This window comes from Pholis gunnellus, assembly GCF_910591455.1.
Source record: "Pholis gunnellus genome assembly, chromosome: 15".
NCBI classification, from domain to species: Eukaryota; Metazoa; Chordata; class Actinopteri; order Perciformes; family Pholidae; genus Pholis; species Pholis gunnellus.
The window spans coordinates 2,882,091-2,898,965 of NC_136542.1; the positions used below are offsets into that span (position 1 = coordinate 2,882,091).

Sequence of the window (16,875 nt, forward strand, 5' to 3'; positions counted from 1 at the left end):
CGAACATTCACGCTGCCTTTTCTGCAGGAAATGAGAGCACCTTTATCCCTGTTCGTCAAGCCACTTCTCTCCCTATGGGAGCCTGGTTTGGGACAAAAATATAGGCCAAACCTATTGTTAGCACGGAGGCACAAGAATCTACCAGAGTACTAGAGGCACGCAACTCGATTTTTATTCCCTGTGTTCACCTCTATGGACGAGAGGGCCTGCACGACAGGGGTTCCAGGACCGAGATGCCCCATCTGCTCCAGTTGTCATGTGACACAGGCCGTCTAATGCCGGCTTTCTACAGGAGGTGTAACTGGGCCCTCTGTGGTTTCTGCCGTGCCGTCCCTGTCCGAGGGTTACCGGGTTGATCCTGCCAGGTAGCAAGTGTTTGTCTCAAAGATCACCCCGAACAGTTATGGTTACTTAGCTTACTCTAACATAACATTTTACATCAAAACTTAAATGTGTCTCTTTAAGATAAGTAAGATTAAGATAATCTAACCAATAGAGTTTTTGAATTCATTGCCCCTCTTCAAACTGTCCTATCTCAGACTCTTCGGCAAAAAACACAAATGTGAAGACTTCAAACTGCCCTTTCTGAGTCATATTTAACTTTGTGAAACCAAATGACACATCTACTTCTCCAGCAAACTCTTGTGAAGTTCACAATTTACAGTTTTGTGAATTGTGGTGTTTTGTTCTCTGTTTGTTGTCGCCGGCTGTGTTCAACAATGACTCTCCTTCTAACTTGTAATAGCTGCAAACATGTCCGGGTGCTCTGGTTGGAGCGGATACCGTGCAGTTTGACTCCCAACCAGTCGGGAACAAAAAGATATACTTCAAACCCTCAGCTGTTTCCGGTAACACACGGTTGATTGATTAGACCTGCAGCACATTCTAATTAGTGTGAGATCCTTTCAGCTTCAAAGGCTTCCAAACTTTCAGGAAATTAATTTCACATTTCTTTGTTTCCAGCAATGCTTTTAAATGTATTTCAGCTGTCAGCATTCACACGGCCTTCTCTCCAAGAAATGCACTCTCTCTAGTTATCTGTAGTTGCCTTGATTTTAATCAGTATGTCATGTTGTAGCCTGGATGGATGAGATATATTAATCATGCATTAATGAAAGTTAATTGAGTTTTTATGGTCTATTAGAATTTGTCGGTTGTTGTTGTTGGTTCAGTGCCTCATAATTGAACTTTACAGTTTTAGATACTGCACACAGTGCTGAACACTACACTCACTGGGGCTCACTGTCATGAGAACTTCCTCGTTGGTGGTTTGTCTGGACCGGCTCTCTGGCACAATGCCCCCCTTAGAGGCCTTAAGCCCTGAACCCTTACGGGTTTATCTGATGTCACCTGGTGAATGTGAGAAGCTGTAAGGGCTTGAAATGGTGTGAATACGATCGGGACTGTGCTGCAACATGTCACGTTATCACGTGACAGGTTATGTACAATTGTGTTTTATACTTTTTACTCCCTGAGTTGAACGTCTTCCGGGCTCTCGGGTTACGAGATGAGAATTATTGTCGAATAATCTAGTTACTCGTTTTTGTCAAAAATCAGCTTCCATAAAAAAAAATGAAATGTTCGATGTATTATAATCTCTGCTTGTATGTGTTTTAGGTAGCTTCTTTAATCCATAATGTCCCTGTGCAAATAAGAAATGCCAGGGGGAACACCCTTGTGCCGTCCTCTTTGTTTACCTTCTTTTTTCATGTCTCCGGCTTCCAGGCTTCCACTGGTAACGCACGTCTGTAAACGTGACATTGCTCTGACTTGTGGGTAACTCCCTCGGGCAAAGTCTGCAGAAATGTGGATTTACGGAAAGTGTTCCTAAATGTCTGCAAGAGAGCCCTCAAACACTCATCGATTTGACCGTGGGACAGAACTAAACCCTCACAATCTTTGCGGCAGCGCGTGTCAAAGTCCGTAAATGTGGGATTGGGATTGGGCCTCTATTCTCCCAGACCTGCTGCCCTCTAACCGTCCACGTGGTGCCCTCAGACTCTCTTGCCACTACTGGTCACCTGACATCCCCTCCCACCTACACACCTGTTCTCACTCGACCTCATCAGCCCTGGAGTTTAGAACCGGAGCCTTTTCCACACTCTCCTCTCCTGTTGTCAGTGTTGCCATGTGCTGAACACTTTTGCGTTCTAGCGTCTTGTTACTTATTTTGTAACTGTTTCTGGGAAACATGTCCTCTATCTGCCTTCCTGCCCTGAGACTCTTCGGTGTTTGCAGCTTCCCCCCAAAAAAACACCCCTGTGACACCCACACACCTGTTAATGTAAAGCTGATGAAAGGCTGATAATTTACATAATACACATGCTGATGAATCAAATATGCACCAATCATAATAGAAAGTCAAAGATGATTCTGTCACATATGGAAATTGTTTAATAAATGTGGTTGATCGTATTACAATATGAGAATATGATATGATAGAATAATATTATTTAATGACACACTTTACTCTCCTCAGTAAGGCTGGTAGTTTTTGTTTTTTATATATTTCTACTCGGCTACCATTTAAATATTTTAGTTTGGTTCTTTGCTGTATGTAAATGCTGTCAATCACGTCTGAGCCTGAAACACTTTGTTTCAGTGGAAACTAACGTAACATTTACTTCTCTATACACATTTTGTAATAAGGGACAAAAGAGTCAAACAGCTATCGTGTGGATGGGATGACACATTTGGGTGGCAGAGTTAGTGGATCATCCTTTTTCTCATACATGGCACGTAATTCCTTGCTACGTTATTATTTCAGATTGTTAGTGTCGTGCTTTAATTTTGGAAAAAACCTGAAACACAGGGTGGGAAAAAAGTAACGACAAATGAGGCTGCTATTTAGCATTTTCTGTCAAATTTGTAAACTACATTATTGACACAGATTTACTATTAAGGATCGATTATTTGCTAAATCACACACTAAATGCTTTTCAATATTTGGAAACAGTTTACTGAATACTCCATCGATTTAGTAGCCAATTGCTTTGCATCGCTGATTTATTGCAAACAAGAGTCACATTTTCATTAAATACTCAAATATATTCCTTCATCTTCATTTTGGATGAAAGAAGAAAATAAAGTGAGTGCAGAGTTCTAGTTTCAGTGTCAGAGTTATGTGTTGCGGTCTGGTTCAGGTTGGTTGTTTGTTCCCTCAGAGAGACCTTGACTCCAGCAGCAGGAGTCTGTTGTGTCTCTCCAGGAGGGTTTTGATCTCACTGTTGCTGAATGAAGGCAGAACATGACCACACCCCCTGTTACTCATCGCGTGTGTCTATTGGCTGCTGGGAATCATCTGGTGCCTGGATGTGGCTGCTGTCAAGGGTTTATACTGTTAAAACTCCTCCAAACTCCTCCATCCTCCCTGACACTTGTTGCTGCTTCCCTGCGCAGCACCGGGAGAGGCCACCTGAAACCGCTTCAGCATTTCCTTTAAGGATTTTTTTTTTCCCGCGGGGAGTGATGAACTCCATCGACCCTCAGTCCCATCACCAGCACCAGCACCACACCTCCCCGACCGTCGGCTCTCTCCCACCCAAGGGCGCCCAGGAGGCCCCGGCCGACATGGCCGCCGTCTACTGTGACAACTTCAGCAGCATGTACCACCAGCAGAGCCTCCAGGGCGCGCAGAGACCCGCCGGCTACGGCCTCGGAGATTACGCATCGTCTCCAAATCCGTACCTGTGGCTCAACGGGCCGGGCGTCAACTCCTCCGCCTCTTACCTGCACGGGAACAACCCGGCGTCGTTCATCCCGCCCTCCTACGGCTCGCAGCGACAGTTCATAACGAACTCACCTGGCTTCGGCGGGCCCGACCTCGGCTGGCTGTCCATCGCCAGCCAGGAGGAGCTGCTGAAGCTGGTGCGGCCGCCGTACTCGTACTCCGCGCTCATAGCCATGGCCATCCAGAATGCGCACGAGAAGAAGCTGACCCTGAGTCAGATTTACCAGTACGTCGCCGAGAATTTCCCGTTTTATAAGAAGAGCAAAGCCGGCTGGCAGAACTCGATCCGGCACAACCTGTCTCTGAACGACTGCTTCAAGAAAGTGCCGAGGGACGAGGACGATCCAGGTACCGTGAACGCACCAGGGCACGTTCTTCTGAACAACACGTCTTATTTAAGTAGAGGTTACTCACCTGAACGCCTCAGGGAGGTTACATTAGTGGGGGAATTATAAACACAAATAAAAGTCTTAATTAACATTTTGTTTCTTCCTTAAGTCATTAAAACTTAAAAAGATGATATATATATATATATATCATAGTTTTCTTAGAGTTTAAACAAATTTAAGTGTGGTCAAATAAGTCTTAACAATACTCAAAACCCTAACTGATGCTGTCTAGAAATCTTATTTATTTTAAAAGCTATTAAAATATGGCAAATATTGTAGCTCCTGTAATAAATATGCTAAGGAAGTTTTCAAAGGTTAAAACAGAGATATTCTTATAAATTCATCAGAATTAATTCCAAAGGAATTTTAAACAACACAATATATGAACACAGAGCAATTAAATGCACCCTGTTAAGTAGGGATGCATTTTTTTTGTCCTAGAAATATTACTTAAATAGAGGTGCATGTATTGTACTCGAACATGACAGGAATGTTGTTTTTAATCCTAGAGTGACAGTCAGCTCAGGAATAATAAGAAATTATTTGTTATGATAGATAACTTGGAATTGTATTCCCAATGTGTTCAGACATAACGTAATGGGAAAATGCTGAATATTTAAGTATAATTATTTTTTAAATATTTTATTGAGACTACATAACTTTAAAAAACTAATATGTTATTTGTCTTCAATCTTCAATTACAGGAAAAGGAAATTACTGGACGTTGGACCCAAATTGTGAAAAGATGTTTGACAACGGAAATTTCCGCAGAAAAAGGAAAAGACGTTCGGATCCGAGCAGCGCGGGAGGAGCGGCGGCGGTGGCAGCGGGGGCCACAAAAGTCGAGGACGGCAGGCCGGCTGTGGCGGCCTCGTTGAAGCCCTCAGACAGTCCTCAGCTCCTTGGGCCGCCCTCTCCAGAGATGGAGGCCATGAACGAGAACCACAAGAGCTCGTCGTCGTCTTCGCCGTCCGGACAGGCCTCGGCCGCTCCTTGCTTTAACAACTTTTACAGCAGCATGTCAGCACTCAGCTCGGGGGCCCCCGGCCGGCAGGGGTCCCTGGGACTGGTGAACGAGCTCTCGAATAGGAACATTACGGCCCTGAGCCCGTACCACCTCAACCACGGCGGGCAGGAGGCGGGGGCGCCGGAGCACGGCGAGGGCTTGCATTTCAACCGTGGAGTGTACTACAACACGTTTGGCGGTGGGCAGAGCGGACAGTTCAACAGCCACTTCTACAACAGCTTCAGTGTCAACAGCCTGATTTATCCCAGAGAAGGGACAGAGCTATAGGAGTTGACTCACCCCACAATCCCTCTGAAACACACGTGCACACTCACGTGCGTCTCAGCAGAGGGGTCAGAGAGCTTCCTGCATCGTGAACGCAGCGCTCCCTTCACTGAGCAGTTCACGGAGACATTAGAGAATAGAGTATTTTAGCTAAAACTTGATTTAAGTTGACAAGCACTCGAGGAAACACCAGCCGGAAAGTCCAACAAAAAAAATGAGCACTTATCTTTCTTTTTTTTTTTTCTTCTCTATATCAAGGCTCCTGAATGCTGAAATGTTCTTGCAAAGTAACAACCACTGAACACTTATATCTTTTGTCATATTTGAAGCATCTGTTTTACATTCTTGGGCAGTTTCAGCAGAGAGCTTCTCTATTCTTGTAGTCAAAGCCGCTCTTTCGTGTTTTAAGATGTAAATGTACTTTTTGATATATTTCTGTTGCCAGTTTTGCCAAATCGAGCCCCATGTTTCTTTGGAGCGGCCAAATTCTTGCAGTTGATTTTTAAATGCTGAAACTTGTTTTTTTCATATTCATAATCAACTCAAAATCTGCCAAAGTTGCCTCCGTGAGACCGCCGTTACCTCAAAACAACAATCCCACGAGATGAAAGTGCCCCGTTATTATGGGTCCACCTGATTATTTAGACCGATTCCAAATGCAGTAACAATTGATTTAATACAGATATGATCCCAGATGGGGCTTGCCTTATTTTTTTATATCCTCCATGTTGACTGAAACCACAGCACTAAAGCTCATGTAAATACATGTGGACTTTATAAATGTGTATTTTTGTAAATTATAAAAAAAGAAAATAGTTTGTGACTATTTATGCTATTTATGCTAATAGGCATTGTTTTTCTACTGATTTCTGATAGTTTGATTAAAGCAGAAGTGAATGACATACAAAATATGCCGAAAACAGTATCACTAAAACCCATGTCATAAATATATATATATATATATATATATATATATATATATATATATATATAAACTATATACTATATCATGGTTCCTCTCAGGATTCAGTGTGACAATCATTGAATGGCTTTTGTATCTATCGTCCTTTTTTATCTTTATACAGTGCATACAGCTTCCAGGCAGTTTCAACTGTGACTATTAATAAATATCATGTGGTCTCTATTGTATTGTCATGCATCATTTTCAAATAGGGCACCAGTGTTTTCAGGGCGTCATTATCATTTGAATGCATGCCCATAAATTTACTTTAATCTCATATTGAATTACTTCCACTCCATTTCAGCTCAATGCAGCCTCTCACCATCTGTATAAAAGCAACACAAACATGCACGAGTCGGTCGTGTTGCTGTGGGCCTTTCTTCTTGTAAATTCTAGTTTAGTGAAAACTCAAGTGACCCAGCCGTTTACGATTTAAATCACAGAGCAGCTTCTGCGCTCCGAGTTGACTCGGTATTTATAATCCAGTCTGACTCATTGCCGTCATTATCTCTTGTGTGTTTCTCACACCGTGGAACACCGACTGCCTTATCATTACGATGATTTAAGACCAAGTTCACGTCCAACTAAAACAATGTTTATCTGCCTTTTATTCAGTAAGTCAGCTTCTCTTCCTGTCGGATCACGGATTAGTGATTGGAGGAGTGATGTCACTTGTTAGAAGACAATCTTTCATTCACAGTCGTCTACACTTTGTCTGCCTTTGTTTTCTGTTGCGTTGCCGGAGTGGGAACGACGTCGACCCCCAAAACTGCTTCATTAGAGCAGGTCAAAGGAAAAGCTCTGAAATAAAGGAATTAATTAATATCAGTGCAGAAACATGAGGAGTGCTCACTGTAATGACTTATCTTACGGTCATTTCCTTCTGGTTTCCGATGTAATTTGGTGCAAATCACTGTGAAAATGAGTGTGATGATGTGTTCAGTTGGTACGTCTTCAATTAATTCATTACAATGAATTGCGTTTTAGTTAACCAGCAAAAAAACTATTAATAATGTATTCATATTTATGTGGCTTGAACAAAATGAATAACTTTTAGTCCAGGTTGCCCAAAAGTCTGAAATAATCCTACTTATGAGTTATTATTATTATACTTATTTACTGATCACAGGATATAAAAAAATATATTAAACTCAACAGATTACAACCTAAAAAATGATAAATGTTTCTTTTCTTTTTCAATCCCCCCCAAACTGCATGTCACCTTGAGAAGACTAATCCCTTTCTCAGAGAAGGTATCGTATATATATATTTATATATCACAGCTGACGTGCTTTGGCAAAACTCAAGAGAGAAAGTTCAGGTTTGGAGGCAAGCCAAGCTCCCCGCAAAGACACCGCCGTTGACGGTCGTCTTGATTCAGAAAACAGAAACAATGGCTCTATTGTCCCTGGTCCTTCACGCCAATCTCCATGTATCAATTAGGGGCTCTCTGAAGAGAGGTGAAGATATCCCCCTTAGACCCACGGGGTTAAAGCTTCTCTTTTGTTTCCATTCTTCGACAGCGTTTGCCCCAAATTGAGTGGAGGCCATTTTGCTTTGTTCCTGCTATGAAACGGCCCATCGGGGAAATTCCCTCTGCAAATATTTGCCACCCATCGTGCAGATTAGAGACAATGATTTGATCATTTATTTGGTTTTCACAGTTTATGATTCACACCACGCATGTCTAAAGGTACTTACAGTGTTATGCCGTGAAATTGATATGATGGTACGGTCGGTTTCGGACCTCATTGAATTTAACTGGTGTATAATTATGGGAACAACTGCAAACCGAACAGCTGGTGAAAGTGTGGAAAGCTGCTTTGTTTCTGTCTCGTATCACTTTTATTCACCAGAGGGTCTAAATCTAGTTAAAGGGTAAAAACAACTGTCATTTGATAATAATAAAACGTTGTTATTCGCTCCTGTGGCCTATTTTTGATTAATCATACTTTAACTTTGTTAAGATCTCTTCATAAACACAACTTCATAGCACACTGTCGTGGTCTAATGTGCAGAGAAGTGTTTTTATCTTTTTAGTCATGTCTTTTTTTTGTTGAAGATATAGCTTGTCGATATTGTTAGTGAGTGTTTAATGAAATTGGTGCAGACTCGTCTAACGCTTGGTCATTGAAAAAAAGCTATTTAGTCACAGTTTTCATTAACGCAAATAACATAATAACATCGTCCCGATCCACTGCTCAGAAAATGAGTCGACAGAAGACGACTCGATCTGATCCCGAGATCTTACTGGAGGGCGAACGCGGTTGTGTGCATTGATCAGCGGTCCAAAAACTTTTTCACTCTGGCAGACAGTGCTGTGTGGTGAATGGAACCCCCCCCCCCCCCCCCGCCCCCTGTCAAGTGTGAACTTCTCAATTAGAGGGGATCCACTGACCCAGGCTCTGTTTGATCACCTTCTTTTTTCGCCTGGAACATCAGGCACCCCATCCTAATTTGGCACCCACACAGCTCTGTCGGGTGACATCTGAAAAGCGCCCATTGTTGGTCCGGCTGGGAAGCAGGTTGAACACGGGACCCTGGGTGCCATTTTTCGAGGGGTGGCCGTATACTGTAGGTTCACGTCCTAAAACGACCCCACAGGACCCCTCAACCCGAATTGTTCCCCCTGATAATGGACGGGGAGCTGGTGACGCCTCGCTAATGAGAAACATCTTACAGGCAGCACAGAAAGCAACTGTTCGGTCCGGTCAGCGTGTTTCACATGAAGGGCCGGGGATCAGCTTCATCAAGGGATCTCTGACTGTGACGTTAAATAAGGACAGCAGAGGGATGCTGTCAGACCAGCGGCTCATTTCAGGACACACGCATCAGTCAAACCAGGACAAACTAGGTCTGCATCAAAGTTTGATTGTTGCATCCAGTATGTGCAGAAGATACTGAGCAAAAGAATAGAAAAAGATTATCTAACTTGTTGTAAAGTTCTCATTTTTGAACTGATTATACAGACAAAGCAGCAAAAGCAAGGCAATAAAACAACAACAGAAAGCTCAACAGTGAGCACGAGAAGTAAGAGTTAAACCCGGATAAAACTACAATAGATGAAAAGAAAACAAACAGTCGATAAGACAAAAATAAACTAAGGAATAAGTAACAGATGATAAAATAATTTAGTCAAATCAACAAATAAAAATAAAGCAGTAAAGCGACGACGTCGCATAAAAGCCAGTCTGTAACAATAGGTTACAGACTGGCACTAGCAATAGCACTCAGATCCTTTAATTAAAGCTACTACGAGGAACCTTTGGTGGACAGAAATGGTAGTGTTTTGGAGCACCAGATTCTTTTTAGAAAACCTCTCATTTTACTGCAGCAGAGTCCGACAGTCTGCCTCTTCTCAGTCCTGGTTCTGGTTCTCCAGTGCCTCATTCCCCTACAGGCCAGTAATACGTCCTGAGTCTCATGTAGCTTGGTGTCGGTGTGGGCAGAGCAGCGAGTATAAAGCTCCGCTCCGGGCCGGAGGAGGAGCTGCCGGGAGCTGAGCTCTCCACCTCCCTCCCCTGGAGCGCCGACTGAAGGTCGAAGGCGGCAGAGAAGCCGGATCCTGGTTTTGTCGGAGGCCCCGCTTGAGCTGAAGGAGTTTCTGGTGAAACTATGCCAGAAATCATCTGGTAGTGTATATTCGGTCGTATAATTCCGCAGGGAATCGAACCCGACGACAAGCATTACAAATAACTATATAGAAATGGGCAATGTTCTTGCTGATGGTCTCGATTGCTTATGTGGCTCATATAGAAGCATCAGTATTTAACTGAAACTGTTTCATAAGCAGTTAAAAGCTCCTTGTAGTGTCTTTAAGTAAAAAGCAAATAGTTACACAGTATTATTAGCCAAATGTAGTTGATGTACTATATCAATAACAAAAGTAAAGCTACTCTATGTAGAAAAAGGGAATACTTACAAAATGTATGAGGTGGAAACAGTTTATGTTGTGTTATATGTGCATAAACTGATAAAACAAAAGAAAACAGTAGAGAAGTGGAAGAATGTGTGCAGGAAAACATCTTGATGGGTTGTGTCCGGGAAGGAGGAGGAGGAGAAGGTGGTGGTGGTGGTGAGGGTTGATCGTGGGGGGGGTGAGGGGGGGTCCTGAGTATGATTTGATCCTGGAAGGCTCAATTAAGTGGTTCGTTTACCCCTCGTGTGGAGCTGGTGAATTGGAGCCAGGTCAGCTCCGGGTTGAGGTGTTGTTCATTATTTTTCCGCCTGTCGGATCCCATGAGCGGCCGCTGGAGACGGTGGCTGCTCGGCGGCCGAGGAGCAAAGGGCCTGCCGGTGGGGTACGTCAAGCACACTCAAAGCCTCTCCCCTTGCCTGGGGGATTAAGATCAACAAAGCATGTCCCACACCTGCACCGGCCAGCACAATGGAAACTCCGCGGGCCAATGGAGACGCAGGGAGAGACCAGTTATTAGAGTCGCCCACCAATGAAATGGATTACATTAACCCCTTCTGTTGTTCTTCCTCCCGGAGCTTAAACATCGAACTGACAGACTCCACATCCCATTGAGAAATAAATCCCAGTAACACTTTGTTACAACAGCTTTATTCCGGTTTATCCAGCAATGGGGAAGTATTGTGTCTCCACTGTTAAACAGTGTGATGACTTGGTGAAGGCTTGTAAAGTTGTGCTTAAACTTTGTCCGGCTGGTTTTACTAACAGTACGTATTGTTGTTGACTGTACAAAGCACTGAAGTAAGAGAGTAAAAGGCTTCTTTCACAAGTAATGAACTGAAAAAACACAGCAAAGACAACTAAAAACTGCACTTAAGAATCTGTAGGAGTCAGCTTCAGAGTCTTATTTAGACTTACGAGGTCTTCTCAGTGGGTGATGGTGTAGTGATTCAATAAAGAAGTCACCCAATTCACCTGTCGTGTCTCCACTAACATCTCATGTTCCTTGATATTTGCCTTCCGTCACTGTTTGTGTTGTTCCAGGGTTTTCTGCACCTGAAACAAACCGCCTCCGCTAACGTCAGAAAGAAATCTTTGTACACGTTTATGGGATACACTTGACCTGGTTGAACATTTAACAGCTGTTCAGACCGTCATGAAGTAACTCACGAGACAACATGTGGTGGGAGCTGCTTCCTCTTCACATCGCACGTTTGCTTCACAGTCGTTCACTGCAGTAGCATGTCAATGAATGTTTAGCGGGAAGAGTAAAGCCAGAATATGCATGTGTCATACAGTGAATACTCCAACAGACCAACGGCTGCCTGCATGGGATAAAAATAACTTGTACAATAGTTGTACATTGCACAATATGCAGAATGTGGTTTGTTGTTAATGGAGTGAAAAACAGCAGCATGGTCCTTTAACCTTATCCTACACTTCCGCGTCGTATGCCGTGCTGTATTTGGTGTCGATGAGAATATTCCATATTCTCAGTGTCCCGTCTCTCAAACTGTATCAACAAGTAAACAGCGTTGTTTACCCATAACTGTGCAGCGGTAACGTAGCCTGCGAGTGTGTTTGGGGTTTTGTTTCACATGTGTTTTGGAACAACAGAGCAGGAGGATACTCAAATATTTTCGACGACGGAGGGTGTCAGTCCCCAGGGAACTCGTCATGGGCGAATTAGAACCGAAGCTCAGAGGAATGCTTGTTGCTGCCCTCGTCCCCCCCCTACACACACACACACACCCTCCTCCTCCTCTCTTTTCCTTTAATTGGGCCCGTTTCCTGGCACCTCTCCAGATCACACTGTCACTTTACACTGCGTAATAAGCTATTAGCCCCGGCCTTACTGGGCTCCACCGCCGCCCCCGCGCTAATCGACATGGACATGGTCATTGTGTGGGGACTGGGACTCGGGACGGCACAGTCCGGCTATTGTTAGTGCCCGGGACCTCAGAGCCCTGGACGCCCACGTCCCCGGGCTCTCAGAGGGATGAGGGGTGAGGAGTGTAGGAGGCAAACAGAGGGGGGAGATCAAGGAGAGGTGAACTTGCTCTCACTGCCCCCTAGGACACAACAAAACAAACTGTAACACCTTCGGTTCAGCCGTCTTGTTTTGGCAAAAATATGACTTTCTGCTGCGTCCCCAAACAAAGGAGCACCTGTTACAAATACCGTCACATTCACAAACGTTTCTCAAGAGTCCATGTTGTGTTTCTCTCATGGAGTCAAGTTTTTCTGTTACTTTGGATCACTAAGAAGACTCTATGCAGTACAGTTGCTTATTGTTAGTTCAATAGCTAAGAGAGCACATAACAGACACAATGTTGTCACATTTAATTTGATGGACACGTAAAAAGAAACAGCCATTGTGAGGCTGTACTTTGGCACATCCCGCTAACAATACTTTGGAACATTTGCATCAAAATAAGCCAAAACCTTCCCCTTTGTGATATAATGTGTGGACATAAAGCACAAGTAATATATGTTGGCTTACAGTAGTTTAACGCAAAGGAGTTTGAGAACCAAGGCAGTATAGAAACACTGGTTATTAATTTGTTATTATGTGCAGCTCTGCCTCTGCACGATGGGACTGAGGAGGGAACCTTCCTGATCCATATAACGTCTCTTGAACAAGTCCCAACACCTCCGGGCAGAAAATGAAGGGGTGAGACGAGGCCTTGGCGCTGCAGCCTGTCTGAGGAGCTAATACTCACAGCGGGGAGGGAGAGACGGAGCTGTGTTTCATGTCGGGGATGTACAGACTTCACGCTCATCGCAGATTTGTCAATCTCGCATTCGTCACCAGAAGAGAGATTCTAAACTTGTGCCGCTGCAGGATTGACACGCAGGCGGATAAATCACATGTGAGGAAGTCTGTCGATAGGAACTTAATTACCCTGCTGGAAACCCAAAAAGTGGAGTCTTTTTTTTTTTAGGGGTTTTAAGTTTTCGGGATATCAAAGATGTCCGAGTCTGTTCATGTGCGTTTGGAGGAATGCTGCAGGGGAAGGAGTGCAGGCTGGGACAGAGCTGTGAACAGGTGCATGATGGGGTGGGAGCGGAGCGGAGTGTGTGCGTGTGTGTGTGGTTGGCTTTTGTGATGAGGGGTAGGGGGGTCTTTACTTCCACAACTTGAACCAGACACCTATGATGCTTGTCACACATGAAAAACAAAACGTTACAAGCCTTCATAACTTTACTGAAAAAAAAGGTCAAGCAGATTTGACAAAAATTAAATGTGATCCATCTATCCATCTATCTATCCATCTATCTATCCATCTATCTATCCATCTATCTATCCATCTATCTATCTATCCATCTATCTATCTATCTATCCATCTATCCATCTATCCTAACCCCCCTCTCCACTTAAACACACACACCCTCCCTGCCTCCACCCTCTAATCCAGCCCCCTCTGAGCTCAGGGTCCCGGGTAAAGGTTCATCCAGAGGGCGGAATCAGCCTCCATGGCGAAGTAAGGGGGGGGGGCGGGGGGGGGGGGCTGCTAATGAATATGGTGGGGTACGTATGAATTTGCATGTGTGTGTGTTTTGAGGAGAGGGGTTGGGGAGGGGTTGTGAGAGTGAGAAAGAGAAAGCATCGTTCCTGATGGTTTTGAGGAGGAACGATGTCGGGGTTACTGTGTGTGTGTGTGTGTGTGTGTGTGTGTGTGTGTGTGTGTGTGTGTGTAGAAAGGTCAGTGGTTCTGAGGATCCTCACCCACGTTTGTCTGGGTTCACTGCTCTGAGCGTCTGCTCTGAGGTCACGGGCGTCTCCTGGCCGCGGCGGCTCACTGAGGCCACAGCTTCTGGAGGGAAAGCAGAAGCAACTAGAAGACAATCCTAGAGGTCTGAGAAACACCGACCCCCCCTTGACTAAATGGGGTAAATATTATTATCGGTTTCATTAATGCTGTATGATTTGTTCACATGTTAACCACACTGGTTAGGCCCCTTTACACTGTGAGTAGTATTCACGTTCTGCGTCACGACAGAAACAAAAAGAAAACATTTTGACACAAATAAAACAAAGAGTATAATCTTTCATTTATTTCCAGCCTTTAAAGTAAAGTTATTGCTTTCCATTTCATTGCACAGGATTTTAACATATACAGACATGAAACTTAGCCATCCAAATATTATTATCGTAATTATCATTTAAAGAATAAAAAACCTTAAATATTGATCACACCATACCAGGCAGTATCGGTCTGAATGCACGACTCCTTCTGCAGATCTGGACCACCGGTACATTGGGTTTGTACCCAAGTGAGAATTTAAAATGAGAGAGAATTGGTGAATGGGACAAGCTCTCATAAAAATAAAATCACGCGTACAAGTGGTTCAGCAGCGTTATCAGCTGGAACCACCGTCTGAGAGACGTGCAGAGCGGCGGCCGTGAGCTCGTCAGTGGGGCGAGCTCACATTAAAACCAAAAGCATGCGTGGTGGGCCGGGGTATGTCAACAATACAAGGAGAAGCTCGGATAACAACACACAGTTATTCTGTGAGAGCGACTTCATCCTGTGCTCAGGTAGAGCACAATGAGTGAGTTAATATAAATGAGCTAAAACAACACAATTGGTTGGGATTTGTTTCGCCCAATTCAGAGACAAACCGTATTTTTACTGGTATGCAACGCTGACAATGGAGTCGATGAACCATCCAGAGGTATCGAGGCAGGCTGAGCTGTTGATCACAGAAAAGTGGATCAGTACAGTGAGACAACAGGGGGGGGGGGGGGGGGGGGGGGGGAGTAAGAGGGGAGAGAGGCAATCTGAGGAAAACTAGAATGAATGAACGAGTGAAAACTTATTGGTCATCCTGAGTTCAGGCCCTCTCTCCCCCCCCCCCCGCTGTGAGCCCTGGCTGTTGGCTGCTTCACCGCCTCGCTGCCCAGGCTCTGCTGGGCACAAATCCAGTTTTCTGTCTGAATTACCAGCTCCGCTTCGCAGAGGAAGGCCAGCGGGGTGAGAAGATCTCAGCCTCCATACCCCCCCCCCCCCCCCTGTCTGAACCCCTCGCTGGCCCGGCTCGAAGCTGACAGAGCGTCGCGGATGGCCCTGGATTGCACCTGCACCGGGGGATTTCCAGCTCTTCCCCCCCCTTCGGTTCACACACACACACACACACACACACACACACACACACACACACACACACACACACACACACACACACACACACAGCCTCCAGACCATAACCCTCTTTCCATTTCTGTGGGTTTCAATCAGGTGGCCTACAAATTCACTAAGACTCCAAAAGTTGAAACCTCCAATAACTGTTCAGACAGAAAGGTGCTTCAAACCCTTTCTGGATTAAAGGAAACACTCATCAGGAGAAACGGAGCGAACCAGAGGAGCGCATTTCCAAAACTATGAAGTATCAAATAAAATGAAATAGTTAATTTATTTGCCACTTGTGTCAAGAAACTGATGATTGATACGAGCAACTGATTTTGTGTTTGCTAATGTCAACCAGTTAGCTTCCTAAACCACGGTGTCAACGAGAGAAACATATTCGCTGCTGGATTACGTTTGTGTTTGACGTTTCACGAACACTTTCTAATCTCGTAAGCGGGAGGTTGGAGAGGATGGGCGGGTCGAACAAACACGGGACTATCACGGAGGAGACCGCTTTTCATGTCTCGCGTGGAACCAAAAGTCAATGCATGTACATGTTTTTACAAAACCCGACCAAGTATCGCCAAAACAAATGCTTTTCCCTCGAAGGTCATTTTGTAGGAGACCGGGTTGCAGAGAAGTAATATGCAACATATTGTTGTTTATGTCATTGATATTTTGCTGGTGGCCGCTGGCTGCATGCACAACCATTTTTGTCATTTACTTCGTACTACACGATATTTCTTTTACTTTATGTATGTTTTGTGGTCAGTATGGTTGCAATCGGCAATTACAGGAAACTCCCAACCTGTTTTCAAGCTAACGTGTGTTTCATCACCTCAACCATAGAATGCACTAGATTTTCCTGTGAAGACGGTATTTCATGTCTTTCTGAAAAAAGCCGAAACATTTATTTTGTTTTTGTTTTTACGAAGCATTCTGTTTTCTATGAAAACTGCACTCCAAAACCACTTTCACAACCCAGACAAAGGAGAGGGTCATGCTTTGTTAGAGGTGTATTTAAACTACGTGCCTCACTTTTAAAAGGGATCTCCGATGAACTTCCCAGCTTCCAATGAAGAACAGCCTGAACTTTGTAGCATGGAAGCATCTGTGCTTGGCTCGTTCACAGCGGCCGACCACTTGAGCTAGAAATGTATAATATATACTGTGATTTCAGAAGAGTCCCATTTGTTTTAGTGTCACTGGGCATACGTGTCTTTCCCGGGAGGTCTGAAGCGTCGGGGGATCATGGATGACGGGCGGCTTCCCGGTGTTTCTGCTGTTTGTTCTGGCCCAATCATCAGGGTTGGGGGTTGTGTTTTCCTCATAACAAAAAGCAACATGATTTTGATGCTCTGCCAGTGTGCCGCTGTGTAAACTGTAAACAATGCGCACGCACGCACACGCACACACACACACACACACACACACACACACAGACACGCTCACACAC

General features: G+C 44.4%; 1 protein-coding gene across 1 annotated transcript; it reads left to right on the forward strand.

The window, feature by feature from the left end:
• The first annotated feature begins 3,387 nt into the window (after positions 1 to 3,387).
• On the forward strand, positions 3,388 to 6,343 carry foxi2 (forkhead box I2). Its single transcript, XM_079175072.1, has 2 exons — positions 3,388 to 4,078; positions 4,824 to 6,343. The coding sequence occupies exons 1-2, from the start codon at positions 3,469 to 3,471 to the stop codon at positions 5,411 to 5,413; spliced, it is 1,200 nt and encodes a 399-aa protein (XP_079031198.1). The 5' UTR covers positions 3,388 to 3,468; the 3' UTR covers positions 5,414 to 6,343.
• The last annotated feature ends 10,532 nt before the right edge of the window (positions 6,344 to 16,875 follow it).